At 50.7% G+C, this 26,050-nt stretch overlaps 9 protein-coding genes across 9 annotated transcripts; 3 read left to right on the plus strand and 6 right to left on the minus strand.

Annotated features, from left to right (window-relative positions):
- Positions 1-104: 104 nt before the first annotated feature.
- BJY04DRAFT_195492 (INSIG family protein) lies at positions 105-1,998 on the minus strand. The gene is made up of 3 exons (XM_073712222.1): positions 1,924-1,998; positions 596-1,829; positions 105-530 (listed from the first exon to the last, which is right to left on the minus strand). Exons 2-3 carry the CDS (start codon positions 1,295-1,297, stop codon positions 168-170), a joined length of 1,065 nt encoding a protein of 354 aa, XP_073568309.1. The 5' UTR covers positions 1,298-1,829; positions 1,924-1,998; the 3' UTR covers positions 105-167.
- Positions 1,999-3,266: 1,268 nt separating this feature from the next.
- BJY04DRAFT_209191 (DEAD/DEAH box helicase) lies at positions 3,267-9,939 on the minus strand (the record flags this gene model as incomplete). Its single annotated transcript, XM_073714089.1, has 5 exons — positions 3,267-4,524; positions 4,695-5,325; positions 5,390-5,796; positions 7,743-9,602; positions 9,728-9,939. The coding sequence occupies 5 exons, from the start codon at positions 9,937-9,939 to the stop codon at positions 3,267-3,269; spliced, it is 4,368 nt and encodes a 1,455-aa protein (XP_073568310.1).
- A 1,188-nt stretch (positions 9,940-11,127) lies between these two features.
- On the minus strand, positions 11,128-12,534 carry BJY04DRAFT_195500 (cyclophilin-like domain-containing protein). The gene is made up of 6 exons (XM_073712223.1): positions 12,286-12,534; positions 12,135-12,212; positions 12,068-12,084; positions 11,903-12,006; positions 11,688-11,832; positions 11,128-11,633 (listed from the first exon to the last, which is right to left on the minus strand). The coding sequence occupies exons 1-6, from the start codon at positions 12,388-12,390 to the stop codon at positions 11,435-11,437; spliced, it is 648 nt and encodes a 215-aa protein (XP_073568311.1). The 5' UTR covers positions 12,391-12,534; the 3' UTR covers positions 11,128-11,434.
- A 134-nt stretch (positions 12,535-12,668) lies between these two features.
- BJY04DRAFT_195505 (mitochondrial 37S ribosomal protein uS13m) lies at positions 12,669-13,512 on the plus strand. The gene is made up of 4 exons (XM_073712224.1): positions 12,669-12,733; positions 12,795-12,839; positions 12,903-13,169; positions 13,227-13,512. The coding sequence occupies exons 1-4, from the start codon at positions 12,731-12,733 to the stop codon at positions 13,269-13,271; spliced, it is 360 nt and encodes a 119-aa protein (XP_073568312.1). The 5' UTR covers positions 12,669-12,730; the 3' UTR covers positions 13,272-13,512.
- Positions 13,513-13,532: 20 nt separating this feature from the next.
- Positions 13,533-17,930, minus strand: BJY04DRAFT_209193 (uncharacterized protein; the record flags this gene model as incomplete). Its single annotated transcript, XM_073714090.1, has 6 exons — positions 13,533-14,866; positions 14,925-15,198; positions 15,358-16,087; positions 16,138-17,152; positions 17,203-17,689; positions 17,769-17,930. The coding sequence occupies 6 exons, from the start codon at positions 17,928-17,930 to the stop codon at positions 13,533-13,535; spliced, it is 4,002 nt and encodes a 1,333-aa protein (XP_073568313.1).
- A 301-nt stretch (positions 17,931-18,231) lies between these two features.
- On the plus strand, positions 18,232-22,219 carry BJY04DRAFT_195517 (putative zinc metalloprotease). The gene is given in 5 exon segments (XM_073712225.1): positions 18,232-18,504; positions 18,746-19,710; positions 19,761-21,832; positions 21,890-21,996; positions 22,009-22,219. 4 exon segments carry the CDS (start codon positions 18,819-18,821, stop codon positions 22,118-22,120), a joined length of 3,183 nt encoding a protein of 1,060 aa, XP_073568314.1. The 5' UTR covers positions 18,232-18,504; positions 18,746-18,818; the 3' UTR covers positions 22,121-22,219.
- A 51-nt stretch (positions 22,220-22,270) lies between these two features.
- BJY04DRAFT_195519 (mitochondrial 54S ribosomal protein bL34m) lies at positions 22,271-23,206 on the minus strand. The gene is made up of 2 exons (XM_073712226.1): positions 23,026-23,206; positions 22,271-22,955 (listed from the first exon to the last, which is right to left on the minus strand). The coding sequence occupies exons 1-2, from the start codon at positions 23,088-23,090 to the stop codon at positions 22,613-22,615; spliced, it is 408 nt and encodes a 135-aa protein (XP_073568315.1). The 5' UTR covers positions 23,091-23,206; the 3' UTR covers positions 22,271-22,612.
- Positions 23,207-23,304: 98 nt separating this feature from the next.
- Positions 23,305-24,254, plus strand: BJY04DRAFT_110083 (uncharacterized protein). Its single transcript, XM_073708121.1, has one exon. It carries the CDS (start codon positions 23,488-23,490, stop codon positions 23,995-23,997), a length of 510 nt encoding a protein of 169 aa, XP_073568316.1. The 5' UTR covers positions 23,305-23,487; the 3' UTR covers positions 23,998-24,254.
- Positions 24,053-26,024, minus strand: BJY04DRAFT_195522 (zinc metalloprotease). The gene is made up of 5 exons (XM_073712227.1): positions 25,872-26,024; positions 25,606-25,788; positions 24,789-25,535; positions 24,541-24,733; positions 24,053-24,489 (listed from the first exon to the last, which is right to left on the minus strand). The coding sequence occupies exons 1-5, from the start codon at positions 25,884-25,886 to the stop codon at positions 24,257-24,259; spliced, it is 1,371 nt and encodes a 456-aa protein (XP_073568317.1). The 5' UTR covers positions 25,887-26,024; the 3' UTR covers positions 24,053-24,256.
- Positions 26,025-26,050: the final 26 nt, after the last annotated feature.

A 26,050-nucleotide genomic window follows, 5' to 3' on the forward strand; every position in this document is an offset into this window, starting at 1 on the left:
TCTTGCCCTGAGTATACTCGCTGCTGCTGGCTTGGTATTCTACATTTTGGTTTACTGGTTGCAGAATGCACAAAGAGTAGACAAGGTCAAGTGAAGAACTAGAACGTTTATTCGATTCTGAAAAAAAAAAATTGAAAGTGAGGGCTATGTACTGTGCAGGATCGAAGTCACGACTTGGTTTCGCGGCTGGCTCCAATGGCGAGCTGTCTGCCGATGTTGCCGAAGCAGACACACGCGCAGAAGAGTACACTCGCAACCCAGGTCCGGACAGCCACGCTCTCCTGTGTTAGCCCGGTGGCGAGTGTAGATTCCGCCCCAGTGCCGTTGAGCGAGGGTATAGCATGGGCGGATTGCTCTGTTGAAGGAATCAAATCGGGCCTAATGCCGAGCAGAACGCCCATGCCTCCGAGTGCAAGAGTGGTGGAGAGGATGAAGCCGGTCTTGGTTCGGTCGATGAGGTACCACAATACGGGGTTGACAAGGGCTAGCGTGAGCGAGGCCTGGGTTGTGGACTCCCATGGGGTGCGACGCTGTGGAAAACAGAAATATTAGTTGATGGCTTTGTGCGAGCAGAATATGTTGAAAAAGAGCTTACCATGGCAAACGCAATACCTACAAAAGCTCCGACACTGCGAACTACTGCAGGCCAGGACAGGGCAAGCTCTGCTCGATCCTCGCCGTTGCCTGGTCGTTTCGCTTGCGCGGAGCGATCGGAACCATCTAAGCATGAATCCAGCCAAGGGAGCACGTTCCCTATAGCAACCCCGGTAAGGCCCCAGAATCCGACATATTCCCACTGCCCATAGAAATGATTGTAATCCAGCTTCACTGGTGTGATCCAATGATTCTCGTGCAAGTGAATCGTGATAATGCCGTACGCCACTCCAAAGGCAAACAGAAGAACACTTTTAAAGGTCTGGGGAAGGATGACACCGCGAATCAAACCCTGGCTGAGGCGAGATCGGGTGCGAAGAACAGCGGCAGAATCTGTCCATCGCGCTGTTGGTTGCACATTTGGGCTGCCTGGGCTTGCAGGTTGTACGTCTGTTTCTGTTCCCCAGGTGTACTCATCTCGGACGCTCTCAAAAGCCGTGGGAGAGTAAATGCCGAATAGTGTTGGCGACGTCAGGTTCATGATAGATCCATTGCGACTGATGGCAGCTGATCCGGGTTCCTTAGCATTAAGGGTGTCCCCGAGGGTTGAGGGCTCCGCGGGAGTCGACGATCCGGACGAGTCGTTGAGGCGGAAAACGCGCTGGGGACGCGGGCGAAGCACAGGAACTTCGTCGTCGGACATTTTGGCCGCAGAAGGATCAAAAAGTATCAAGCGTTGGGTGAGAGGGTAGTAGATTTGTGCGTGGTAGGTGGCAACAAGCAGCTCATGAGATCAATCTCAAATCGAAGCCTGTGTGCTCGAGCGCGATATCGCTACTTCGCCCGATATGACCTGGAAAAAGACAACCTTCGAAAAAAGCGCTTGAGGTCAGGGAGTTGCGAAGAGGTCGCGTGGAAGTGAAAGCGGAGGGAGCAGAGTAGAGATCGGTCCCGGGTGGAGATGTTTGTTGCTGTCAACGGAGGAAGGTTCCGAATGTTGCGAGTATTGATATGACAAACACAAGACAGCCAGAACCAATAGCGGCAAAATTCGTCGTAGGGGTCACAACAGCAGCTGAAGAGGAGAAAGACGAGGCGATGAGACAAGAGGAGGGAGGAGGGAGGAGAAATATGTAGGTATGTCGCAGCGCAGCGTCCGGTGGTGGAGTCAGTCTGCAGGAGAAACTGGGGGAGTGCAAAGATTTGCAATTTCCAGTGGGACCGGGAAGACCACCCTGAGAATGGCGAGACAGTCAGCTTTTGGAATTTGGACTCGAGTTGTCACTTTGCTTTCTGGAATAATAGTGTCTGTCTTTGCAATTGTCTTACCTACAGTCGCGTGGTGTTAGGTAGCTCAATAGGATTCAAGCACCACCACGTCTCAGTATACAGGCGCCAGTGACGACGAATAACGGTCGAGGCTATAAGAATGACTATTAATTGGCAAATGTTTGAGCTCCAGTCTCCTCAGATGTCCTCGGTATTTCTCTGCACGGTGAGCCCACCGAATCACATGCAACTCCCAACCACGAGTCATCCCCAGCGACTGTGTCTCAGCTCGGAGTTATTCTCTGTCGATCTTCTCGCAGCACTCTCCGCCGTCCGGCTTTATCTCAGCAAAGTGGTATTCCCACCAAAACGTCATGTTGCTTGGCGTGTACTCTGTAATTTGTGTTCAACGTCTCGTATAGCCAGTCAGGCAGTCACCACTGTATACAGTGCCACAATGCTGATGGTGGCGCTCAGACTACACGTACAGTACATCTAAGCTAGTCCGGACATCCTCTGTCTGTGCTGCGGCGTTGTGCCGAGGGTTTTGTATTGGACTAGATGCCTAGGAAATATTGATATAATGTATACGCTGTACGCATAGACTTTGCCGTCATCTCGCATGCCTTTAGCAGGCAAGGCCCGTGGACTTACATACCCTAGGCAGCTCTTTGATGAATGTTGTTGCTCTAGGTAGGTAGGTTAGTATTCTGCTGCCTCACACCCGCCAACTCTTACTCTGTCATGCTGACATGCATAGGTGCCACACTGTACGAGCAGGAAGGCGTTGTCCCCAATCTAGGAAGGAGCGAGCATCCGCCTAGTATCTCGCTCGCGCTATAGAAACAAAATAAAGAGAAGGAAACCTCTGAAGTATGTGATTGAATTTGGAAGGCATGATAAGAAGCTGAAAAGGCGACCACCGTACCTAACTCTAAGAAAAGGGCAATTGATGCCTCAATGAATCTGCAGCTGGAGGAAAGACTAACTAGAAAGGAACGGTGCCAGTTTAAGAAAGAGCAACTAAGAACCACACCCATCGCACCTTGCTCGAGAGCGGAATAGGAGGGTGCGAGGTTCAGAAGGGTTGAGGAGTTGTTCATCTGGTACCGGATCACTCTAACAAGGAGGTGTGGGCTTGGTACAATTCGTCTACCGGTGTTGAACGAAGTCAATCATGAAATTAGAATCGGGAAGGCAATTAGATGAGGGTTGAAAAAGGAAGTACTTCGTATTCGACCTGATCCTTCGACTTGGATCGACTGAGGCGCAACTGGGGACCAAGACAGAGGCATCAGGTGGTGTAATCGAACAAGTTTTATTGACAGACAGAAGAAACCGCCGATTGCTTATCGCTCTGAAGCTGATCCCACGAACGACAAGGCCTCACGGAATCTTGACCCTCAAACTCTAGTCGTGAGATCAGCCCCTGACGCTTCGCTCCCGGCATATCGGTCCCCAGCGTCAGGCAAAGACGAGTTATCGTCAGCGTCGCCTTCGACATCCAGTTCCATATCGCCATCGCCTTCATCGAGCTCTTCCTCATCGTCGTCATCGTCGTCAGACGATAAGGCGTCGGGATCCTCATCGGCATCACCGCCCAAGAAACTGTCCTCGTATCCCGCCTCACCGGAACGGAAAGCTTGAATGCTACGAGCAGGGACGTCATCTTCTTCGCCACTGCCTTCACCTAGGAGCTCGCGATCGATATCGTCGAGACCTTCTTCTTCGCCCTCCCCAGGTGCTGGTGAAAGACCCCCACCAGGCGTATCTAAGCCGGTATCAGCACCAAGAGGGGTTGCATTCTTGCTCCGACTGCGGCTGCCCCCTTTAGACCGGGGTGCGGCGACCTTCAAGGTAGAGCCCGCGGGGGTAGAACCGCCGGCCGCCGCTGCCGCAGCGCGAGCGAGTTTGCGTTTGGCATTGCGCTGAGCCCGAGCCCTGCTTCGAGAAGACAACTTCGGATCGACCTCATCCTCAAGGCCTATTGCTTCCTCTCTTGCCTTCTGGCGTTCTGCGCGCTCCCTCTTCCGGTCCCGCCGGGGCCCATTCGCATTCTCATAATCCCATCGATCCAGCCGCCTGGCAGCCTTCCGGAAAATCGAAGAAAAATGATTTGCACATTCGCCGTAGTCCTCCTCTTGGTCCGGATTCGCAAGAAGGCCTCCCTTGCCCCAATACTTTTCATCATCTGTGTCATACCCATCAGGCAGACTCTGCACTAAACGGGCCCACCGGGCAAAAGGATACTCGTTCGCCCTGCTTGCTCGGAATATGCGATATACCTCACTCTTTCGCTTGGCGAGGAGATAATCAATGCGTTGGCGCCTATTCCGCTCGACGGCTAGTTGATGCTGTGTAAGCGGCCGTGGTCTCCGGCTTGAACCCTGATGATTTGGTGACGCTTCTGCGACAAACCGGTTCAGAATGGGATGCCCCGAGCCCGGTGGTGCTGGAGATGCGGCATCAGGCGTCTGTTCTGCCTTTGTCTTCAGCACGATGCGTGGTGAAGCGCCGTCAACACCGCCGTAATCTTCGTCTCTAGGCATTTTGACGGTAGAGCGGATAGTTCCATCAGGATTTCTGAATTCGATAAGGTCATCGGAGTCCGCGGCTGCCCTGTAAGCGTCCCCCTTGTTGTTGTAAGAACGGATGTCGATTCTGGTACCTGGAATCCATTAGTCAAATAATTCCAATGTCTGCGAATTCTAATAGCAGCTCACCAGGCTCTATCGATTTTAGATGCTGGAATTCCAAGTACGACACTAGGGAGCGAGACTGTCAGAAGGCTCAACAGATTCGATATACGAATTGCTTACTTTTCTTAGGACGCTTCGGCGCTCTGGGTGTGGGTTCCTCTTCCTCCAAGATTCCTAGAAGAGTTAGCGGCGCATAAAAGAAGCCGATTGATGGTCCACTTACGCTTGCGTTCCAGTCGTTTCTCTTCTCCATACTCAATTTCAGATGGAGTATCAACGTTCTCCTGATCTGCCTGTTCCTCGGTGAGGATGTCAAAGGAAGGCACTTTGAGTGGCAAGCCCCCAGTTCCTTCGCCCTCGAGACCTGGACCAAATGGGTTATTGAGGGCGGCCTCACGAGAGAAGTCACTCTCCAAATACCACCACATGAGCCAAAGGAAGGCCTTCGCTCGGCTCTGACTGCTGAGAGTGGATCTCATGACAAGGTCAAAGAAATCGCGAGGAGGGAAGAAGTGAACCTCGGACACTTTCGGGGCATATTGCGCGAGGACGAAGATCAAGTTCACCGGGTTGGTACGGGGAACGTTTTCGCGCTTGATTTTCTCCAAATTATTTGGTTGGTCCACATCTTCAGACGCGCCTTTGAGTATGGATTTGAGACGTGGAGCATCTTGGAGCTGCTTATACGCATTCGGATCTTGATGCGCTTGCAGCGAAGGGATGGAATGGTACGTGCGAAGCTGAGCGCGCATTTCGGGAAAGACTGTGGTAAAATGAGGTTAGCTCCCGCTGATGGAATCACCTGAGTCGGATAGTAGAGAGTATACAATTGAGCGTGGTGTTCATTCTGCCAAAGTTGACCAGCAGGCAAACCATGGCCATGCTGATTGCCGCTTGCTTGTCGCTCTGAAGTTTATCCTTGAGAATCTTGCTAGTCTTGCTGCTCCTAGCCATAGCATCGATGTATATATCCGCAAAATCGAGGTTTTTCTGACCATCAGGCCAGCGGGTAAAGACCGGCGTTTTGTCTTCAAAGACGAGCTTAAGAAACTGGAATTGAATGTCTTTGCGCCATAGAGGGATGCCATCCTCTTTCTTCAAGTGCCGAATCTTGTTTCCTGAATAGACCGAGCCGATTGTCCCATTTGGCTGCCGCCTCGTGCCGACGGTCATGTTATGGATTTGTTGTTCATCATGTGTTTCGGACTGCGCAAACGAATCGTCCACGCCAACGCTTTCGACGTCAGCCATTGCAAGCTTCGATCGCAAGGCAGTTGATAGCTGATTTGGCGTTGTTCAGAGATGGAGTGTTGAAGGGAGAATTGCGACGACGTGCCCTGCGAGGGCGAAGCGCACTCGGTAATGGTAGGGTAGAAATCGGGGAAGCTATTGCGGAAGTGCCAAATAGTGTGGTAAAACAACAGTATGGGCTATTGGGGTTAGTGTTGTAAATCGCGGAGTCGGGAAAGAAAGAATGATGGGAAGGAAGAGATGGGACGAGATGGGAGGATATGAAAGGGAGAAAGGAGAAAGGAGAAGTGGGAGTGGAAGCGTGAGCGAGCAAGCCCTGAGAGAGCTGGGGTTGCTTGAGGCCGGGAACGCGATCATCGGATCCAGCAGCAGTGGCGTGTATCCTCAATACCATATCTGGTAATTTTGGTAATTCTGCGGAGCACCAGCCTCAAATCAACAAAACAGTCAAATTCTAGTAGATCACTTTGGTTAGTACTGAGGCAGAAAATCGAAGGTTGAATAGACTTGCAGAAAGTCCGTACAAACAGGAGGAAGTCTTAATAGACATTTTCTCAGTCGTTGTAGGTAGAGGGAAACCACCACCTGCCTTTGCATTTGAATCCCTGGGCTACTCGAAAGTAACCAACACCCACCACCACGGAAACATTTACTATCATCAACACGACATCCTACCAAGCTTACATTTCGCTTCTATAGACACACTCTTGTGCATAAACTTTTATTAGATTGCGACTAGCTCCTTCTCGAGACCCAGTCTCCGTAAGCAGGGCCGTCATTCGACACACCTAATCCCTTTCAACCTAGTAGAACTGCTAGGCTAGACTGTGATTGACATGATAATAGATAGTGCCAGCAAAGCAGATCCAAACCCTCCACGCATCCGAGTAATCATCATAACAAAAAAGAAGAGAGATCCCGTTCAATGTCAGCCTCGACAAGACACCTGCGTAGATTTTGGTAGACCGGCTGCAAGCCAACGCCAGATACAATGCAAAGAATCCCATCTCTCTATCGCCCGTGTCATGATGTCGTGTCCCAAACGTCTCATGATGAGAGAAATCAGTACTCGGCGAGGAGGCTCGCGGTTGTCTCGTCAAAGGGAAAACAAAATGAGAATAAAGAGAAACGTAAAGGCCCTGATTCCGTAGAAGTTGACTTCTGTCCCGCATGCCTTTTGCTGCGCCAGAAATCACCCACTTGAAACCGCACAAAAGCCAAGAGACCTAGGTCGTAGAAGGAGGTACACCGTTCAACAGGAACTGGAAAAAAGCGTTGGAAAAGGAAACCAGAGATGAGATACACGAACACCCCCTTGAGAATACCGAAACTGAAAGGAAAAGAAAACTCTATGTTGTGTAAGACACGGTCGATGCAGTTGTTGTAGCACCAAGCAGAGGAAAATCATAAAATGCACTTCGCTTCACACGAAAAAGCCGGAAAGCCTGCTCGGAACGCGTCGTCAATCTCCATAGGGCCGCCTGAGAACAAAATGGGTATCTGGTAGTAGCGGTCGTAGGAGAATGTCAACGCAGTCTATGATGTTCATGCAACGCCGGCTCGAAATCTCCCTGCCACAAGGTGGGATGGTCGAGAATAGAACGATGAGCCTGGACCACATCGAATGCCATGTCTAAAACAAAATAAATAAAATGACGTCGACAAGGGTTGCAGAATGCATGAAAAAAAGGTAAAAGAAACACCGCACGTTTGCTCAAGGGGGGGATAAGCGAAAACAGAAAGCAATTCTAAGAGAGTCGTGGCGGTCATGACAAGAGCCGGTCCCGAGAAATTGTAGCAGAAGAGCAACAAGTCGGGGGTCGTTCTGATCGTATCCCATTACCATCAGGCAAGAGGCAAGAGACAAAAAGAAAAAAAAGGAGCCAATCAGACCCAGCGGCCGCGTCAGGACCACAACCTCTCATTTACCACCAAGAAGAAGGTCCGGTAGGGCCGGAGGGGTTGCCGTAGCTACCACCACCACCACCGCCGCCGCCGCCGTAGCCACCGCCATAACCACCTCCGCCGTACGAGGGAGGGGCGCCATAGCTACCACCATAGTTGCCGGTAGGAGCACCAAAGCCACCACCGCCGCCGCCGAAAGAAGGAGGGCCACCGCCCATGCCACCACCACCCATGCGACGCACGTCACGAGTGGCATTGTTGCCGCCGCGGCCACGACCTCCACGACCTCCGCGACCACCATACCCGCTACCTTCACGAGCGATGCTCTCCAAGAACGAGGGGACTTCCTGATGAGCCTCCTTGAGGAGATCAATCAAGTCACGAACGACACCACGGTTGCCACGGTTGAAGAAGGCAGTGGCAATACCTGTGTTACCGGCACGACCAGTACGGCCGATACGGTGGACGTAGTCATCAATATCGGTGGGAAGATCGTAGTTGATGACATGAGTGACGTTGGGGATATCGAGACCACGAGCAGCAACAGCAGTGGCAACAAGAATGGGGTAACGGCCGGAACGGAACATCTCAAGAGCACGCTCACGCTCACGTTGGGTACGGTCACCGTGAATGGCAGTAGCAGGGAAGCGCTGGTTGATAAGGAAATCGGAGAGGGCATCGGCCATGCGCTTGGTCTCGACGAAGATGAGAGTGAGGCCAGTAGTGCCATGGGTGTGGAGGATGTCCAAAAGGACGGAGCGCTTGTCGTGGTCCTCAACGTATTCCACCTTCTGTGTGATGTTCTCGGATGTGGAACCAACACGGCCGACAGACAGGAAGACGTAATCCTTCAGGAAGTCACGGGCCAGCATCTGAATATCCCGAGGGAATGTGGCTGAAAACATGAGTGTCTGGCGGTCATTCACATTAGGCATGTCTTCACCCTCGACAATACGGCGGATTTGGGGCTCGAAACCCATATCCAACATGCGATCAGCCTCGTCGAGGATCAAGTACTTGATATTAACAAGAGAGATACGGCCACGCTCGATGAGATCAACAAGACGACCGGGTGTAGCAACCAGAAGATCGCAGCCACGCTCAATCTGGCGGAGTTGAGAACCGATGTCAGCACCACCGTAAACGACACAGGGGCGGACCCATGAGCGGTAGGCGAACTTGCGAGCCTCATCAAAAATCTGAGACACAAGCTCACGGGTGGGGGCAAGGATCAGAGATGTAGGGTATGCCTTGCGCTGGCGACCGTACTGACCAGCAGCCGCAGCAGGTGCCACAGCAGGACCGTTTTGGTAAGCCTGAGAGAGAATGGGGAAAAGGAAACCACCTGTCTTTCCGGAACCGGTCTGAGCGCAAGCCATCAGGTCGCGACCGTTCATCACGATAGGGATCGAGTACTTCTGAACGGGGGTAGGGGTCTGGTAGCGGGCAAGCTTAATGTTCGAAATGAGGTGGTCGTCCAGGGGAGGGTTGGTGAATGTATTCACAGGCTCGGGGACATCGTGACCGGAAGCTTCGACGGGAATGTCGTCGTAGTTGGCAAAGTTGATACCGGTACTCTGCTTGGTGGGATCATTGGGGACACCGAAGAGTTCGCGCTCGAGACGGGCGTTGGCAGGGCCAGGAACGTGCTTGCCATCACGCCACTGCCCATCTCCAGAGCCTCGGGCTGAGGCACCAGCGTAGCCGCCTCCGTGACCTGGGTTACCGTAAGCATTTGGGTTGAAAGTTGGACGGCCGCCTTCAGTGGCGCTCCAGCCGTTGGTGGTGGTGGTGGTGTTGAGATTACCATTGGGACCATTGGGACCGCGGGGGCTAAAGTCAGGAGCGTTGGCATTGGCCCAGTTTCCACCGCGAGGACCTCCTCTGTAAGATAGCAAGAACCCATGTTAGTTGTTGTTTACATGCCTGGAAACCTTTCTCTGAAATCCCCTCCGACCAAAAGGGTTCTGTAGGTTCTGTATGGGGCAGGCGTAGGGAGCAGAACGTACCGAGGACCACCCCACGAACCGCCAGGTGCAGGGCCAGCAGCAGCGGCCTCCGCAGGAGCAGGAGCAGGAGCAGGAGCAGCAGGAGCGCCGGGACGCTGGCGGAGGTGTGGAGGGATGTAGGCAGCACGGCCACCACCGGGGTTACCCCCAGGTGCGGGCGCATGCTGAGAGTCGTTCAGGGTAAGGCTACCCATGTTCAAACCGTCGGCCATTTTTGCAGTATTTCACGGAACTATCAAATCCACCGCAAGTCAGGCTAGGGGATCGCGAAAATGTACAGGGTCTGATGTGAAGGACGTACGACGTAGAAAGACGGGAAAGTGAGTTCGGTGTGTCTTGAATTCTGACGAGATGGAACCGCTCGAGAATCTCTTACTGATCGCAAAGAAGAGAACGCAGTAGAGAAGATGAGCGAGAAGGGATTCCGTAAGGCTCTGAAAGTAGAACACAGGAACCAAATGGACGAGTTGCACAACGAGAGAACGTGTTAAGTCAGAGAAACAAGGTGATCTCCTAGATCTAACCCTCTAATAAGTGCAAGAAAGGGAGAAAAAGGAAATGAATAAAAGAAAGAGGTGATATGGAAGTCGGATATTGGAAGGAAAAGACTTTTGAGTATGAGGTCTGGAGAAGAAGGGGGTTGAAGAGGGAGGATGAGGAAGAGTGGAAGAAGAAAAGACGAGTAGGAAGAAGGTTTGTGGGAGGAGAGGAGGCAAGAAAGGCTTAGTCCGCAAACCTGCTGTTCACACAGCGTATGAGATTACTACCCAGTTATTACTTTTCCGTGTTACTGTCTGGCTGGTTGATGAAAATTATTACATCTTCTTCAATTAATGGTCTGGTCAAAATCGCCTTCACCTTTTGGTTGGTTATCATGGATTCTTCTCTTTTCCACCTCCACGAAACTGAGGGCAAAAAAAAAAAAAGAATCCATGTCCACCGCCAGAAGGCTGGACTACGAATCAGATCACCGAAGACCTCGAAGGGCTGGCCACTTCCGCAAGAATCTGTCTGCGACTCTGCGTGTTTCTCCAGATCCGTTAAGGTTTTCCTGAGCGGGCAGAGTACGTACAGGTTGCTACGACAGCTTGTGGATTGGGGTTCTCCATCTTCGGCCAGCGCAGTTCCAGTCGGCGTGCACGATCGTTGTACCGAAGTACTTTGAAGTCGTAGGACTCCATGTCTCTCTGCCCCCACCCCTACGTACGAGGCAAGGCTACACGTGTAACAGACGGTAGCCAAGTATTTGCCCGACATAATCAAGATTCTAAACGTCAGATCAGCTATGATTTACAGTCTGATCTCAGCTTGCCACTCAATATGCTAAAGGCACGCCACGTGACTTACTTTGCCACACCAGGCTGGCCGGAGTAGACGATCGGTAATAATAAGTACGACGGTTACAGTAAGTGGGAATATAAGGTAAATGATATATAACTATTGTGTTTAGACAAGAGTCTTCTCTTCTCCCTTCCCAGAGTAGCCCCTAAGCTTGCTCCTGTTCTTGACCACAAGTACAACTAGTCCAACAACCACAACAAGCATTGCGAATTGTGGAAAGATAGAAGATTGCTCGTACGTAGCCGGCGGAATTGCCGAGTTAGACGATACAGACGATTCAGACGGGTTGCCGGTCGGCAATACTTCGATATCAAAACCCATCAGCATCCAGCTATTTGTAGTTCGGGTACGGAGCCGAGAACTGCTCTACAGTTCCTCGTGGCTACCTTTCTTTTCACCCTCCTCCACAACGGCATCGGCGTCAAATTCAAGCTCGCCGCTCTTGACAACCTTAATGGGCTTAGCGGGTCTGTCGTTGCCGCCCTTAGGAACGTTCTCAATCCTTTCCACGATATCGTAACCCTCGAGAACCTCGCCAAAAACGACGTGGCGGCCATCAAGCCAGCTATATGGGTAGTCAGTTCGAAAGTTCTCTTGATAGCAAAGGAAGGAAGCATACGAAGTGATGGCAGTGGTGATAAAAAATTGGGAGCCGTTGGTGTCCTTGCCGGCGTTGGCCATGCTAAGAATACCCTTCTTGGTGTGCCTCAGCTTGAAGTTCTCATCCTTGAACTTAGCACCATAAATGGACTTTCCACCGGTACCTTTAGTGTAACACGTTAGCCCCCGCAGCCACGGATGCGCTGAAAAATGTAAATCTAGAGCGGCACTCACCGTCGCCCTTGGTAAAATCACCGCCTTGGATCATGAATCCTTTGATCACACGGTGAAACGTAGATCCCTCATAACCAAAACCCTTCTCCCCAGTAGCAAGAGCACTATAAGAGATTAAAGTCAGAAATAAAGCCATGAGCACCTAGTCAGGAAGGGGAGATGTACCGGAAGTTCTCCGCAGTCTACCGAAGCAAGTTAGTCGTGCGCAGTATGCAGAAGTAGAAGCGCTCACCTCGGGGACAGTCTTGCCATAAAGGCCGAGCACGATACGGCCGAGCTGTTCATCACCGTGTTCAATATCGAAGTAGACCTGCAGAGGAACGGATTAGGATTCTCTGAACAGAGACATAGCGTCGACAGCTTCTAGAGAAAGCAACGCTTACCTTGTTGGTAATCTTAGGCCCACGGGGTTCACTGGCCTGGACGAGGGCCAATCCGAGGGCCAGCACCAAGAAGAAAGAAAGGAAGATGTTTTTGAAGTTCGCCATTGTTCACGTTGCCTCAATATCAAGTCGTGATGTGTTGAGGGGTGAATTGGAGGTCAGGAATGATTGGAGCTCGAGGACAACTTGCGTTCTTGGGGAGCTAGAGCCATTCGGGAAGATAAAGCGTAATTTGAGCTTTACGTGGGTGAGACTTACATGAAAATCCAATGAGAATACCTGTGAGCGTGGGGCCTGGTAGGAGAGGGCGTGCAAGTTACACAGTACGATACCGGAAGAACATTGTTGCACCCCTGGTCGTCCGATTTTCTCTCCTCACTTGACGACATTCAGACCGAAAGAGCGCAAGTTCAATGAGGGTGCCAAGTCGTCAAAAGCAGTCAAAATGGTACAAAATGCTCAGTTCCTCACTATACATCATTGAACAAATTGACTAACATTGGGTTAAGGTTTTCATTCTAGGAGTCAACTTCCCGGAGCGCAACCTCGTCCAAGTAAGACCTCCCGCAATGCCGCAAAGTACATAGTCGCGAAGCTCACAACAACTCGTCCTCTAGAAATCTCTACAGTCCTTCTTTGGTGTCGGGCCACAGGTCTCATCGCGCCTTTTGTCCCGCTTTCACATCCACCCGACATGCAAGGTTGGCCAACTGGCAAACAAACAGGTGCTTGACCTCACGGCCGCACTCTCAGAGATGAAGATTGAGAACGACCTCCGAAGACAGGTTCTTGATAACATCAAGCGCCTCAAGGAGACAGGTACGGTCCGGGGTCGACGTCATGCGTTGGGATTGCCGGTTCGGGGGCAGAGGACGAGGACACAGGTTTGTGCACATATGATTTTCTTTAGTTTGAGGGTCCTTCTAATCTTCTTCGTTAAGATTAAAACTGCTATCAAGCTTAACCGTATCGAGAGGAGGATCTGAGCCACCAGTGTTCCTGGTTGTGGCGGCTCGGTTGTTGGATGGGCCCTGACGGCTGGTTTATTCTGTGAGGGCATGGCACGGCGTATTCAATTGTAAATTACTGTTGGAAATTTGATTCCCCTAGAACTGTGATAAAGTGTACTAAACTATTTGGAGAGACAAGCAAAATCAGCCTTGGTATCATGCCTCAAGAGCTTCGCATAGATCTAGAGAATAAACTTTTGATTTACAGGGAACGCCAGATATTTTTATGCAATAAAACTAGGCAGAAGAAAGTACACCCTCGCCGCGGTTGATCTGGATCCGCTTATCCTCACCGGCACTAATGATACCAACTTCTCGGTCCCAACAGACACTGAAGACCTTGACACCATCACCGCCGACACGCTTGCTGTTGGCCTTGCCCTCTTCCTCCAGGCTCTTCCGCGAGATTGAGTATACGCTCTCACCCACAGCCCCGCCCTTGTCTGTTTTTGTGGCACGCAGATCCCAAATTCGGCACGTTCCGTCGTGGCTACCACTGATGAGACCATATGTACTATTGGGGTCTCGTGCTAAACTGACCACGCCGTTTGTATGGCCTCGGAGTGTCATAGCGGAGATGGTAGTTGCCGATGTACGAGGGTCGATGAGGGTAATGTGACGGGCGGATGTTCCAGTGGCGAGCAGGTGATGATCGGGTAGGTGTTGGAGCGAAAGAAGAGAATGTGATGTCGTTCGGGTATCTACTAGGGCCGCTGTGACAAGATCCCATGTACGCAGGGAGTGATCCCAGGACGCCGAGTAACCGACTGTTGAGTCCTTGTCATCGAAGATTGCCTCTGATACAGGTGCGGTATGTGCGGACAAAAGAGCGAGGGGTCCGCGTTGGGAGACGCTGACTGAAGAATTCAGCTTTCTCTTCTTCGACGAGCGCGAGGCAGAAGATGGGAGCAGATTTTCGGGAGCGCTCGGAGCGTCTGATTTCTTCGTCGACCAGAAACCGACACTATGATCAGCCGAAGCTGAAAGAATTCGATTTGATGGTGCGTGCGCAGCTAGCGAGTTGATTCCTGCCTTATGTCCGTAAAGCTCGAGTTGTGGCGCAAGCCTCCCCGTAAAGCCGTCGTCGCTTTCTGAATACTTCCAAAGACGGACCGTTCGGTCGAGACCAGCTGACATGATTGAGTTTAGTGAAATGAATTTCGCGGCTTTGATGGAAGATGTATGTCCACCCTCGGTCGATGACGGCGAGGTTGCGATCACCTGCGCAGACATGTTCCAAACTCGTAGGAAGCCATCGTAACTGCTAGAGAGAATGCGTTCCTGGCCTTTAGAGATAGTGGCTGTACCCGCAACAGCTGGTGACGATGCGGAAAGCACATCGACCGAGCTTACCCAGTCATCATGCTCGAAGGATGCGATATGAAGAGGTGGTATTAAGGCTCGGACGTATTCAATCTCCAAAGTGGTTTCTGCTGAGATTCCGTTGGCTGTGAGGTATTCATCGATCGACGTCCGGAGAAATGCTCCATTAATGAGGAACTCAAAGGGAATAGGCTTGTCATTGCCCAAGAGGTTGTTGACCAGCGTCGAGAGAGCGTAGCGCTTCAAGCCTATACAACCCCGAAATTAACCAACTAGAGTAGACAAACTCTTGAGTGGTGTACTGACCTGTAGGAACCAAGATTGGACCTGTGTTTTCTGGCAGCGCAATTTCTTCTTGCTGACTGGTGAGCTGCACGCGCACTTGTCTCTGAGCAGCTTGCGACACTTCTGCCGCTGAATTCTGTGTAATATCCATCTTCAATTCGTAAACTTGCGGAAATGAATGTAGCCACTTGGAAGCAGGTCTGCGCATTCGCGAAAATCTTCGCTTGGCGAAAGAAAAAAAATACGGCGGGCGAAGCGGCCATTTGTGCCAAGCGCGGAAGCCTCCCCGCATAGTCTACTGGAATCTGGACTCAATGCAATGGATTTATGTGCATTCGTGCATGCTTTTATCATATACACTAACTCATTTCCCTCTCGGGGTTCTTTTGATCTCAGCGATTGCTTTCCTCCGATAGTCAGATTCGGCGAATAGAGCCTCGATGAGATCAGTAACCTCATCGCCTGAAAATTCGAGACCCAGTTCTCCTTCCTTCCAAAGGAACTTGATATCGGCCAAGGAGCTCTCAAGGATGTTGATCAGGTACTGGAACTTGAGCCAATTTCGTACATAGACGGCAGTCATGGGCTGGTTTTTCTCTTCGCCTATATTCTCAGGTAGAAACAGGTCTTCCAGCTGCGACAACTGGTTGCAGAATAAGACCAATTTCTGGGACTGTGACTCGGAAATATCACCCAGGTCCTCGATATCGATGAGGATCTTGTCGACAACAGTTGAAACCAGAGATCCGACAGCCTGAAGCAGCGCGGAATGCGAAAGGATTGGCTGCCACTCTTTGTACACGTCCCGTACTCGGTCGACCGTGGCACTCACGGCGTTTTCACACTCTGCAAGGAAGGGCTGTTCCGAGCACTGGCTAAAACCCTGCGCGCCATCTAACAAGTCCGTGACAATTGTTCGCTGTGTCTGCATTTCTTTGCTGTAGGCTAACTTGCCAAACTTCTCTAGAGCTTCGACATCGGCTTCAAGTTTTGTCAGGTGATTCTCGGTTGCAACTTGGCGCACGCGCTCCGCGAGATATAAGCTGTCATTATAGAGATACATCTGGCTAGCGTTAAGCTTGAGGCCGTAGAAGGAGGATGCCGTTGCCTTGAACATGGCAAGAATCAGAGTAGGAAGGGCAAGAAGTCCTGCTCCAGAGGAAGACACGAGTGTGCTGGAACGTCTGATTGGTAGGTTAGCATTGTGTGGCTGCTGAGGAAAGTTGATACGTACGAAGGCTGAGATATGGTTTCGGAATCTGCAACCTGCTGCAGGATGATCCGTAGAATAGAGTCAGGTACATCGGTTATAGTGTAGTTCTCCATCAATATTATCTCCCGAGGTGTTACGTGTAGCTCGGTATCGCTGTCTTTGACCGGCTGAACTGTCGTTCCTTTCTTGAGCTGTGTCTTCCCTGCAGGAGGCTGATCATCTTCATTTTCATCTTCGTCCTCATCCCATCCCCAAGCGTCCCCCGCTCCATCATCATCGTCATCATCAGCCTCAAGCTTCGTGTCGGATTCAATAGCTCTAGAGTCATCTGCATCTTCATCTAGTCCCCAGGCGCCAATATCCTCTTCATCATGTTTCTTGACGTCATCTTCTTTCTCGTCGTCCCAGTTCCAATCGTCCTGTGTGGTGTTGTCCAGCAAAGCCTTGTCTGCATCGGAGACCAGTCTCTTCTCCACTCTTTCCACCTGTCGCGGAACACCCTTACTAGCACTTAGCACTTTACGAACCTGATCTAGCGAGTCAACCCTTCGTTTGGTTAGCCACAAACGGGGTGCTTGATTAGCCCAGGAGATGAGCCCCTCATGGCCGTGCAATCCGAGTGTCTCCAAAGTCCCAGAAAATTGGTGAATGTGGTCCAACATCCTTTCAAACTCATTCAAACCATCAAGCTCTGTAGGTATTGCACAAGACAGCCAGTTTGATATGATCTTAGACGACACGGCAGGGATGAATGAGTCGGAGAGTGGGGTCAGGATAGATGCAGGTAGAGTTTGGCGGATAAAAGAAAAGACTTTGGCGGTATTGCTCAGGACATCTGAAACGGAGGCCGGGAACGGATCAGGAACGATGTGAATTGATGAGTCTTCAACAACAACACCGTGGCTATAACCTTCAGTGCTAGGCAGCACTATTGGGTCTATTATTGCCAGGAACAAGTCCCTTTGAAACTCTTCATTAGCCGTAGCAAATTCATTCATGCGAGCTAGAGCAGCTATCGTGTCTTTCAAAATGTTCCCTGCATGAAATTCAGTGAAGAACAAGGTCTCAAGCTATTGGGCCACATACCAGAAACTGTTAGTTTCCCTTGCTTGTGGTCCAGCTGCAAAGCCTTGACCCAGCGGTCGTGAAGGAAATCCACAAACTCCTGTCGCAATGTCGCGACATTCTCCTGTAGCAATCCCATCACATTAGTGTTCTTGAAACAGCTATCCGAGTCTAAGGCCTTCTCAATGGCCTCGAGGCTGTCTATCGCAGCTGTAATCTGGTCATCTTGATAGAGCGTCCGTGTGGTATCGAGTTGTTGACAGACGCTTTGAACCTCTTCCAGCGTGTCCGTCACGGCCTTGTTGAACACGATCTCTCTTTCGACTAGATCGATCTTTGCAGATGCATCTTCGACTTTCAGTTGCAGCGGTTTAGTATTCTCATGTTGTTTAACGATCTCTCGCGCGGTGAGTCTAGACCGTTCAAGGTCTGTGTGCAGCTGCTTCGCTTGTGAAATCCAATTATCCACGTCAAAATCATTGTCCCGGCTCAACGTGCTTATTTCTATCTGGGAAGCGAGAGAAGGTCAGATTGCCATCAGCCACCCACGTGCTTTGGACCATGGAGCACATGGCCGCAATGCTTACCTCGACCTGGTCCCTGGCCTGAGTAATGAGGTCCAATTCCTTCGCAAGTGCTGGTAGCGAAAGCTCAGCTGCCACAACCTGCTCCGAGTCCGGGTATGTGCCCTCGGAAGCAAAGTCTAGGACCGCTTTGCATATCTCCTTCTCCGGCGGCTGGGCGGACATGCTGAGACGTGCTTTCCTGGCGGATCAGGACCTCTGGAAAGAGTTCAAACTTATTTACAAGAACGAATCAACAAAGCACGATAGCAGCCGACAAAAACATGTATTTAGGCCACATATAAGAACAGGAATCCTGCTTTATTGATCAGCCGACGAGAAAAACAGAGTAGGTAACTGAGGGAGTACGGAGTAGACCACAAGCTGTCCCGATAACACTAACTACAGCTCCCTCACCGCCCTCGCGGAAGCATCCAGCCTTGCGGTTTTTGTGCCTCATCGCGGGGTTCTTTCAGCTCCGTTGTCAGTTATTGTTTTTTGAGGCTTCAGAGCAAACTTAATCTGACATTGTCAAATACACTGAACGATACAACCTTCATTGACGGGTAGGAACGCCAGCTGGATGACGACCAGTTTCTTCCTGTATCCAACACTGTCCTAGCTTAAAGGACTTTCCCCCCTCCACACACTGCGACCTTCCGAGACAACAGCATAACGCCAGTCTCACCCATTCGGAGCCCATCGTGTTGATTCGATCGCTTCCTCCAGGCCTGGCTTGGAAGCCGCTTGCTCGATCAATGTGAGTTTTACGACCTGATTTGCGGAAACGTCCTACCATATTGTTTGCGTCCGTGTTGGATGAAGTCATCTAGGAGCTTGAGTACCGTTCGCTTGTCCGATGTCAGGTTTAGTTTACCTGGGGTTGTTGCTTTATCCCCGTCATCTGTTTGTTTGTTTGCTAGCTTAAATTGAATCTTATCTCAGCTGGTCTAATAAACTGCATCCCAGCCTCGCAACTAACTGAACCTCTTCCTCCCCAGATCTTACCAACCTAAACCCATAATATCTATCAGCGCTTTCCATACACGAAGACCCATAGTCTCACTTGCCAACATGCCAGCAGCTCGCACAAGCCACTTCAAACTCCTCCAAAAATTCAAACCGGACTATTCGCCCAGCGAGTTTGTTCAATATGAGTCGCAGAGAACGGGTATGAGGGTGGTGGTCATAGATCAGAAGGGCCCAAAAGTGAATGGATATTTCGTCCTGGCGACAGAGATCTTGGATGATTCCGGTGCTCCCCATACCCTGGAGCATCTGGTCTTCATGGGGTCGCGGAACTACCGGTACAAGGGATTTCTTGACAAACTGGCCACCCGCTTCTACTCAAACACAAACGCCTGGACAGCCACAGATCATACAGCATATACTTTGGACACGGCAGGATGGGAAGCCTTTTCAAGCATGCTGCCTGTATACCTTGAACATGTGATCGCGCCAACCTTGACGGATGAAGGCTGCTATACGGAGGTCCATCACATCGATGGTACGGGTAATGACGCCGGAGTCGTGTACTCGGAGATGCAAGGAGTCCAGAACAACTCTGCCGAGCTTATTGATCTGGCTGCGCGCCGACTAACTTATCCTGAAGGGGTGGGCTTCCGCTACGAGACAGGAGGAATGATGGAGCAGCTGCGAGTCCTTACAGCCGACAGAATCAGAGCATTTCACCGTGAAATGTACCAACCCAAGAATCTATGTCTGATTATCACGGGCGAAGCAGACCACGACGACCTCCTAGAGACATTAGATCGTTTCGAAGACACTATTCTCGATGTCATTCCAAGCCCTGATGCACCTTTCAAGCGACCTTGGGTAGATTCAAAACAAGCTCCGCCGCTGTCTCATACAGTAGTCAAGACGGTGGAGTTTCCCGAGGAGGATGAGTCCTACGGTGAAATCGAGATCCGTTTCATTGGTCCGGATTCCACAAATTCAGTACAAAGTATGCCACCTCAAAGTCCTTTTCAATGAACGAGCACTAACGGCATGTAGCTGGTGCTGTCAATGTTACACTACTGTACTTGGCTGGCTCGTCCGCTTCACTGTTGGACAACATTCTTGTCGAGAAAGAACAGCTAGCAAGTGGTGTGTACTACGCAACAGACGACCGACCAAATCTTGAGATCCGCTTCACCTTGACTAGCGTGAAAACTTCAAAGCTTGCTCAGGTTGAGCAGCGATTCTTCGAAGTTTTAAGGGATGCGATGAACAAAGACCTCGACATGAAGTATATCCAAGAATGCATTGATCGCCAAAGGCGAACATGGAAGTTTTCGACGGAAAGCTCTGCTTCTTCATTTGCGGAGTATGTCATCTCCGATTTCCTCTTCGGCAAGAAGAACGGTACGACTTTGCTGGATGTATCGTCTCTAAAAGAGTATGACACGTTGGAGAAATGGACTCAGGAAGAGTGGCGCGAGTTCATTAAGAAATGGATATCCGATGCAGCCCATGTCACTGTCTTGGGAAAACCTTCCTCAAAAATGTCAGAAACTCTGAAGAAGGAAGAAGAAGCTCGAGTTGCGGCGCAGAAGAAGCGGCTGGGCGAGGATGGCCTCAAGAAGCTAGCTGAGAAGCTTGAAAAAGCTAAGGCTGAGAACGACAAGGAAATTCCCAAGGAGATGCTCGAGCAGTTTAAAATTCCTGGTATCGAATCCATCCACTTTGTGGACACCATGACTGCCAGATCCGGGGCTGCTTTGCAGATGGGTCGCCAGCTCAACAAAGCTCAACAAGTTGTGGATGCCGACGGGGCAGACTTGCCTTTGTTCATCCACTTTGAACATATTCCTAGCAGTTTCGCTCAAATCTCAATTCTCATATCGGCGCAGTCAATACCTGTGCAGCTGCGCCCTCTAATGACCGTGTTTTTGGAGGCCTTCTTCAACCTCCCTATCAAGCGCGCCGGAAAGACCATCGATTTTGAGCAGGTGGTCGTCGAATTAGAAAGAGATACTGTTGGGTACTCCATCAGGGGCGGCACCAGCCTTGGAAATTCAGAAATGGTCCGCATTTCATTCCAGGTCGAGCTAGAGAAGTATAGCACCGCCATTGCTTGGCTACAGGAGCTAGCATGGGACTCGATTTTCGACGTCGAAAGACTTCGAACCATCACAAGTAGGCTCCTCTCCGATGTTCCTGATGCTAAGAGGAGTGGCGAGGACATGCTGTCGGCCGTTCATGTCATAGTCCACTATGCCGTTGAATCCTATCTTCGCGCACGCGGTACTCTCACGAGAGCACGATACCTCAAGAAGATCAAGCGGCAACTCGCCCAGCAGCCCGAAGTGGTTGTTGCTCGCATGGAAGAAATTAGGAATGCCCTTTTCCAGTTCGAGAACATCCGAGTTCTGGTTGTGGCTGACCTTGAGAAGCTCGCTCACCCGGTCTCATCGTGGAAGCCATTCGTCGAGCGTCTTGGGACCAGTGACAGGCTCAACCCTATTCCATCCAGAAGGGCACTGCTAAACCCTGCTGGCCAGCAGCCAGGAGGAGAAGCTTACATCGTACCCATGCCGACTATCGACTCATCCTTCGCGTACGCAACCGCACGGGGCATTGATTCGTACAGCGATCCCAACCTCCCAGCCCTTCTGGTTGCAATTGCCTATATGAACGCTGTTGAAGGACCTCTCTGGGTTGCCGTCCGCGGCAAGGGACTCGCCTACGGCACCAACTTCCAATACGACATCAACGTTGGATTCGTCAACTTTGACGTTTACCGTTCACCAAACGCCCACAAGGCCTTCGAATCAAGCAAGGAGATTGTGGAAGCACATCTTTCGGGCGAGGCTCCGTTTGACCCGTTGATGTTTGAGGGCGCTATTAGCAGTATCGTGGTCAGCTTCGCGAACGAACAAGTCACAACCGCCAGCGCGGCCCAAGGTAGCTTCATCCGACAAGTCGTTCGGGGACTGCCCAGCAACTACAAGGAGCGAATCCTCCGTGAAGTCCGGGACATCACCGTTGAAGATGTGAAGAGGGCACTGCGTGAGATAATTCTTCCTCTCTTCTCTCCGAAGACGGCCAATATTGTGATCACCTGCACGACCGTGCTCCAAGAGGTATAGCCATACTTTCCAGCCCCAAACAGCGTCCAATCACTAACAGTCTTCTCATAGACAATCGAAAAGGGCTTGAGAGACTCTGGATTCTCACCTAAGGTGCAACCGCTTAAGGATTTTGAAGACGACTATGGACTCAAGGTTGGAGATGGTAAGGGCGACGAAGAGGATGATGGAGAGGATGATGGAGAGGATGATGGAGAGGATGATGACGAAGAGGAAGATGATGATGATGATGATGATGACTCCGGCGAGGACGACGACTCTGACTCCGAGACTGATAAATGATTCCCTAAGAGTATCAGTCTATGATGGGTTGGTGTGGGGTAAGTCAGGCCGAATATTATGTATAGAACAACATTATTTCTAGAAAGATAAACAACGTTGGTAGACGATAAGTAGTCTGCAGCGCCTGATACACATCATATGACTAGTAGGTGCCAAATAGGTGTATATTATCTTATATTGTATTGTCGAAACGTAGTCAAACTAAGGAGCTACGAGTCATTTAGTCACCGCGGATTCCAAGGACGCTCAAGTTCTATAATCGCATATATTGTACAAAGTGGTCAACAAGCCCTAAGCCCGCAACCCAGTCCCTTAGACCCCTTCGGAGAATCGGCATATAGGAGCCGCAATGTACTGGTCAGTCAATACCGCCAGCCCACGAGAAATATATGTTGATCTCGTACCTTGCTTATCCTATACAGTAAATACACAACACTCCATGAAGTCACGTACAAGTTGCTCCAAGACCTAAACTAGAAGAGGAAAATCAAATCACCAACTCAAATTCTTCCTTCCCTTCGCCCGTCTCCGGGCGATGATCTGCTGCCCACCCTTGCTCTTGATCCTCGCCAAAAACCCATGGCGGCGCTTCTGTACCCGACGCGAAGGGTTAAACGTGTTTCGTCGGCCGGCGAGGGAGGAGCTGGCTGAGAATGCGCGAGCTTGGTTTGAGAGCATGGGTGTGAGTGGTGAGCTAGTGAGTAGTGACCGTTGTGAGGGCTGTGAGAGAGCAGATAGAGAAGGTCTGGTTGTTGTAGGGGCGGTTGCGAAGGAGAAGGTTCGCAATTGGAGGTTGGGTTGGAAAGTGCGCTGCAGGGAGAGGAGAGTGGTTTTTCTGTTCCAGTGAGAGGAGGATTGTTAGCAACTTATCATATCATAGGAAGAGGTGAAGCTGTTGAACGTACTTGGTCATAGAGGACGTAGCTGTCATAAGGGTTGAAGGGACGGCCATGCTCCTGAGGCAGAACATTGTTGAGCGGTTTCGTAGATACGGTTCGGGAAGGGAAATTGAGCCGTATATCCGTTGAGGATACGAGCTTTGGATTTAGGGGATGGTGAGGTATTCAGGCTGGTCAATCTATTCGGGGTATAATGGTGTTGAGGGTCAAAATTCGGCGATGAACTGCAGCGCCGCAGTGCACGTGCCACCTCCGACTTTGAACTTTTTTTCCAAGTCCGCAACCCTTCAGATCTATAACACTATATCTTTCAACCTTACTTTCTGCCGGAACACCAATTGATACCCTGTCCCTCTGCGTTTCAGCCATAAGATTCAGGGGACGCCTACTTAAGTGGCCTCCAAACCTGGAGACTTTCTTAAGACTTTAGATCGCTGGATCTACATCTCCCACCACTCAACCACCAAAATGTCCGCCCAAGACCCAAACCCTCTTCCACCAACAACAATTCTCTCCTCAAAACCTATCACCCGAGCTACAGCCCACGACTTCCTAGCCGCTTACCTCGACCGCGCAACCACAGACCCAGCACTCCAGCCAAATGCCGGAATCAGCGAGCACGGCCCTGTCTCGCGCACAACTGCCGCAGCGCCAAACATCATCCTACACAACTTGAAGCGCGTGCAAGCGGGTCTTGCTGGGGAAGTCCTGGGACGGGATTTGGCGATCGCGAAGATGAAGGAGGGAGCGCAGGCTCAGACGCAGGCGCAGAGTGGAAATGGCGAGGCGGGGTGGGAGGACAAGAAGCAGTTCGAGCAGGGGGGACATGGTGAGGGAGAGGTCAATGTGAGGAGTGAGGGGGCGATGGATTTGGATGGCGAGGGGGATACGGTGTTAGATAAGGAGGAGAGGAAGCGGCGAAAGAAGGAACGGAGAAAGGCTGAGAAGAAGGCGAAGCTGAAGGGAGGGGATGAATAGGTCATCGCCCCGTTGGGGTCAGTCTTTTATGATGGTTTATTTCAAGATTTAAAAAGCATACAGGCGCATTGCCGGTAAATAGATTTGCTTTGGTTTGGGGTTTAATGTAATTATTCTGTCAACCTGATAACGTCTCTTCCTAATGAACATGTTTTAACAGTAAAATCACGCTCAGTAATCAAGATCAGCTTTTGCAAATATCGTCTCCAATAAGACAAATAAAGCTAAGAATGGAGAGGTAGGTTTCATCCTTGATTGCTCAGAGTTCCCGGTCAGCAGCTTTGACGGGTTTCTCAGCATCCTCCTCCTTGTAATCAGTCACCTTGCCTCCCTTCCAACCCAGGGCCTTGAGTCTCTCTGGGAGGATGGGGTGAGAATAATGATAGCTGGCATAAATCCAGTCCGCATCCATGGTGCTCAGGTTCTGGATTTGGAGCTTGAGAAGAGACTGGGAGAGCTCCTCGGAGTAGCCGAGGTTCACAGCGAAGGCATCTTTGGTTCATTAGGATTGTAATCACTTCTTGAATAGATTGGGGTACGTACCAGCTTCGAACTCAAACTTGCGGCTGAGGATGTTCATCAACAACTTAACGACAGCATCCATAGGAGCAAGGGCATCGGAAAACAGGAGGAATCCAATCATAATGGGCTGCTCACGATGGAAGCCGAAAGACTGGTAGAGCGACTTGTTATTCACGAAAGCCGAGAAAAGAGCGAAGATATAAAACATATGGAACTGCAATAAATCAGCTTTGTTCTTCGACCATGCCAACCTTTCGGACAATGCATACCTGGGCAATGCCAAAAAGCTTGCTGGTATGGCTAAGGCTCCAGTGGCCGAGCTCATGGCTCAGGACGGCGACCACCTCCTCCGGCTTGCTCTTCTCAATTAGGGTGTCGTAGATGACAATGTGCTTCTTCCAGGGGAGACCGTAAAAGTAGGCATTGCTGTGCGCGCTTCGCTTGCTTCCATCAATGACGTGCAGTTCCTGGAGCGGGAAATTGAGCTTCTTGGCCAGATTCTCAACACCAGTTTTAATCGGGCCGGGTTCGAGGGGGGACAGCTTGTTGAACAAAGGCAGGATGACGATCGGGTAAATAGTGATAGCAAAGATCTGAACGAAGATACCAAAGAGCCAGAGGTAGTAGAAGAACGAGTTGCCAGTCTTTTGGACGATCTTCAGCACGGCGCTGATGATAGGAGTACCGAGAACGATGCCTAACATTTGCCCCTTCAACATGTCGGTAACCCAGAGCTTAACCGTTGACTTGTTGAAACCGAATTTCTCCTCAAGAACAAAAGTATTGTAGTATGAGATTGGGAGCGAGAGCACAGTACTGATCAAGTTGAACCCAAAGATAAACAGGAGCGTTTGCGTAATTTCACCCTGGAATTGAGCTGGAAGGTATCGTGCCAACAAGAGACCGCTGACTCCCCATAGCTTGGGAAGGACATCACCATAGATGAAAGCAAGATTTTGAAGTTGACCATATAAACCGGAGATAATACCAAATTTCGCTTTCGCGCGACCATATGCCTGAGAAGCGAGACAATAAGGGTCAGCCAATCGAGCTGTCGAAGACAGACCTAGACAGCCGGGAGCTTACCTGACTCTGATCATAGACTTTCTGAGACACCTCACCCTCGAGCACTTTCGGGGCTTTCGTTCGCTGAAGAACCTTATACTGTCGAAGCGACAGAAGACCTTCGAGGATGAACTGGCCTAAGGAAAAGCCGACGAGCACGTTCTTCCATGGGAAGAGCGGGCGGTCCAGAAGACGCGCCAGTTGCTAGGAGCGCCACGGTGGTCAGCTTGGTTCCAGCGCTTTGCAACGAACATGCTGGGATGGACCATCTTAACTAAAGCACTTACATCAAGAATAAACATCGTGAGACTGGCTGCCCAACAACAGCTTGGAACGCAAAGTGCTGTGTTGAAGTTGAAATGCGAATAGAGGACAGCTTCCAAGAAGTAGACAAATGGTCTTCTTAGTCACCCTTCCGCTGCAGATGGATCATCGGAGAGGGGCCCGCATTGTCTACATCATAAAC

The sequence above is a fragment of the Aspergillus karnatakaensis genome (assembly GCF_047715665.1).
Source record: "Aspergillus karnatakaensis strain CBS 102800 unplaced genomic scaffold BJY04scaffold_45, whole genome shotgun sequence".
Lineage (NCBI taxonomy): Eukaryota > Fungi > Ascomycota > Eurotiomycetes > Eurotiales > Aspergillaceae > Aspergillus > Aspergillus karnatakaensis.

Coding starts and splice junctions, on each gene's coding strand:
- BJY04DRAFT_110083 (XM_073708121.1), top strand. CDS start 23,488: ATGTCCGCCCAAGACCCAAACCCTCTTCCACCAACAACAATTCTCTCC.
- BJY04DRAFT_195522 (XM_073712227.1), bottom strand. Junction 25,536..25,605: donor AAGTCTATGATCAGAGTCAG/GTAAGCTCCCGG, acceptor CTCGCTTCTCAG/GCATATGGTCGCGCGAAAGC. Junction 24,734..24,788: donor AGCTTTTTGGCATTGCCCAG/GTATGCATTGTC, acceptor GATTTATTGCAG/TTCCATATGTTTTATATCTT.
- BJY04DRAFT_195492 (XM_073712222.1), bottom strand. CDS start 1,297: ATGTCCGACGACGAAGTTCCTGTGCTTCGCCCGCGTCCCCAGCGCGTT. Junction 531..595: donor TAGGTATTGCGTTTGCCATG/GTAAGCTCTTTT, acceptor TGTTTTCCACAG/CGTCGCACCCCATGGGAGTC.
- BJY04DRAFT_195517 (XM_073712225.1), top strand. CDS start 18,819: ATGCCAGCAGCTCGCACAAGCCACTTCAAACTCCTCCAAAAATTCAAA. Junction 19,711..19,760: donor TTCCACAAATTCAGTACAAA/GTATGCCACCTC, acceptor AACGGCATGTAG/CTGGTGCTGTCAATGTTACA. Junction 21,833..21,889: donor GCACGACCGTGCTCCAAGAG/GTATAGCCATAC, acceptor GTCTTCTCATAG/ACAATCGAAAAGGGCTTGAG.
- BJY04DRAFT_195505 (XM_073712224.1), top strand. Junction 12,840..12,902: donor CGGAGCGCAACCTCGTCCAA/GTAAGACCTCCC, acceptor CTCGTCCTCTAG/AAATCTCTACAGTCCTTCTT. Junction 13,170..13,226: donor GGCAGAGGACGAGGACACAG/GTTTGTGCACAT, acceptor TTCTTCGTTAAG/ATTAAAACTGCTATCAAGCT.
- BJY04DRAFT_195500 (XM_073712223.1), bottom strand. CDS start 12,390: ATGGCGAACTTCAAAAACATCTTCCTTTCTTTCTTCTTGGTGCTGGCC. Junction 12,213..12,285: donor GGCCTAAGATTACCAACAAG/GTAAGCGTTGCT, acceptor GTTCCTCTGCAG/GTCTACTTCGATATTGAACA. Junction 11,833..11,902: donor TGATTTTACCAAGGGCGACG/GTGAGTGCCGCT, acceptor GTTACACTAAAG/GTACCGGTGGAAAGTCCATT.
- BJY04DRAFT_195519 (XM_073712226.1), bottom strand. CDS start 23,090: ATGTTCTGCCTCAGGAGCATGGCCGTCCCTTCAACCCTTATGACAGCT. Junction 22,956..23,025: donor GCTACGTCCTCTATGACCAA/GTACGTTCAACA, acceptor TCACTGGAACAG/AAAAACCACTCTCCTCTCCC.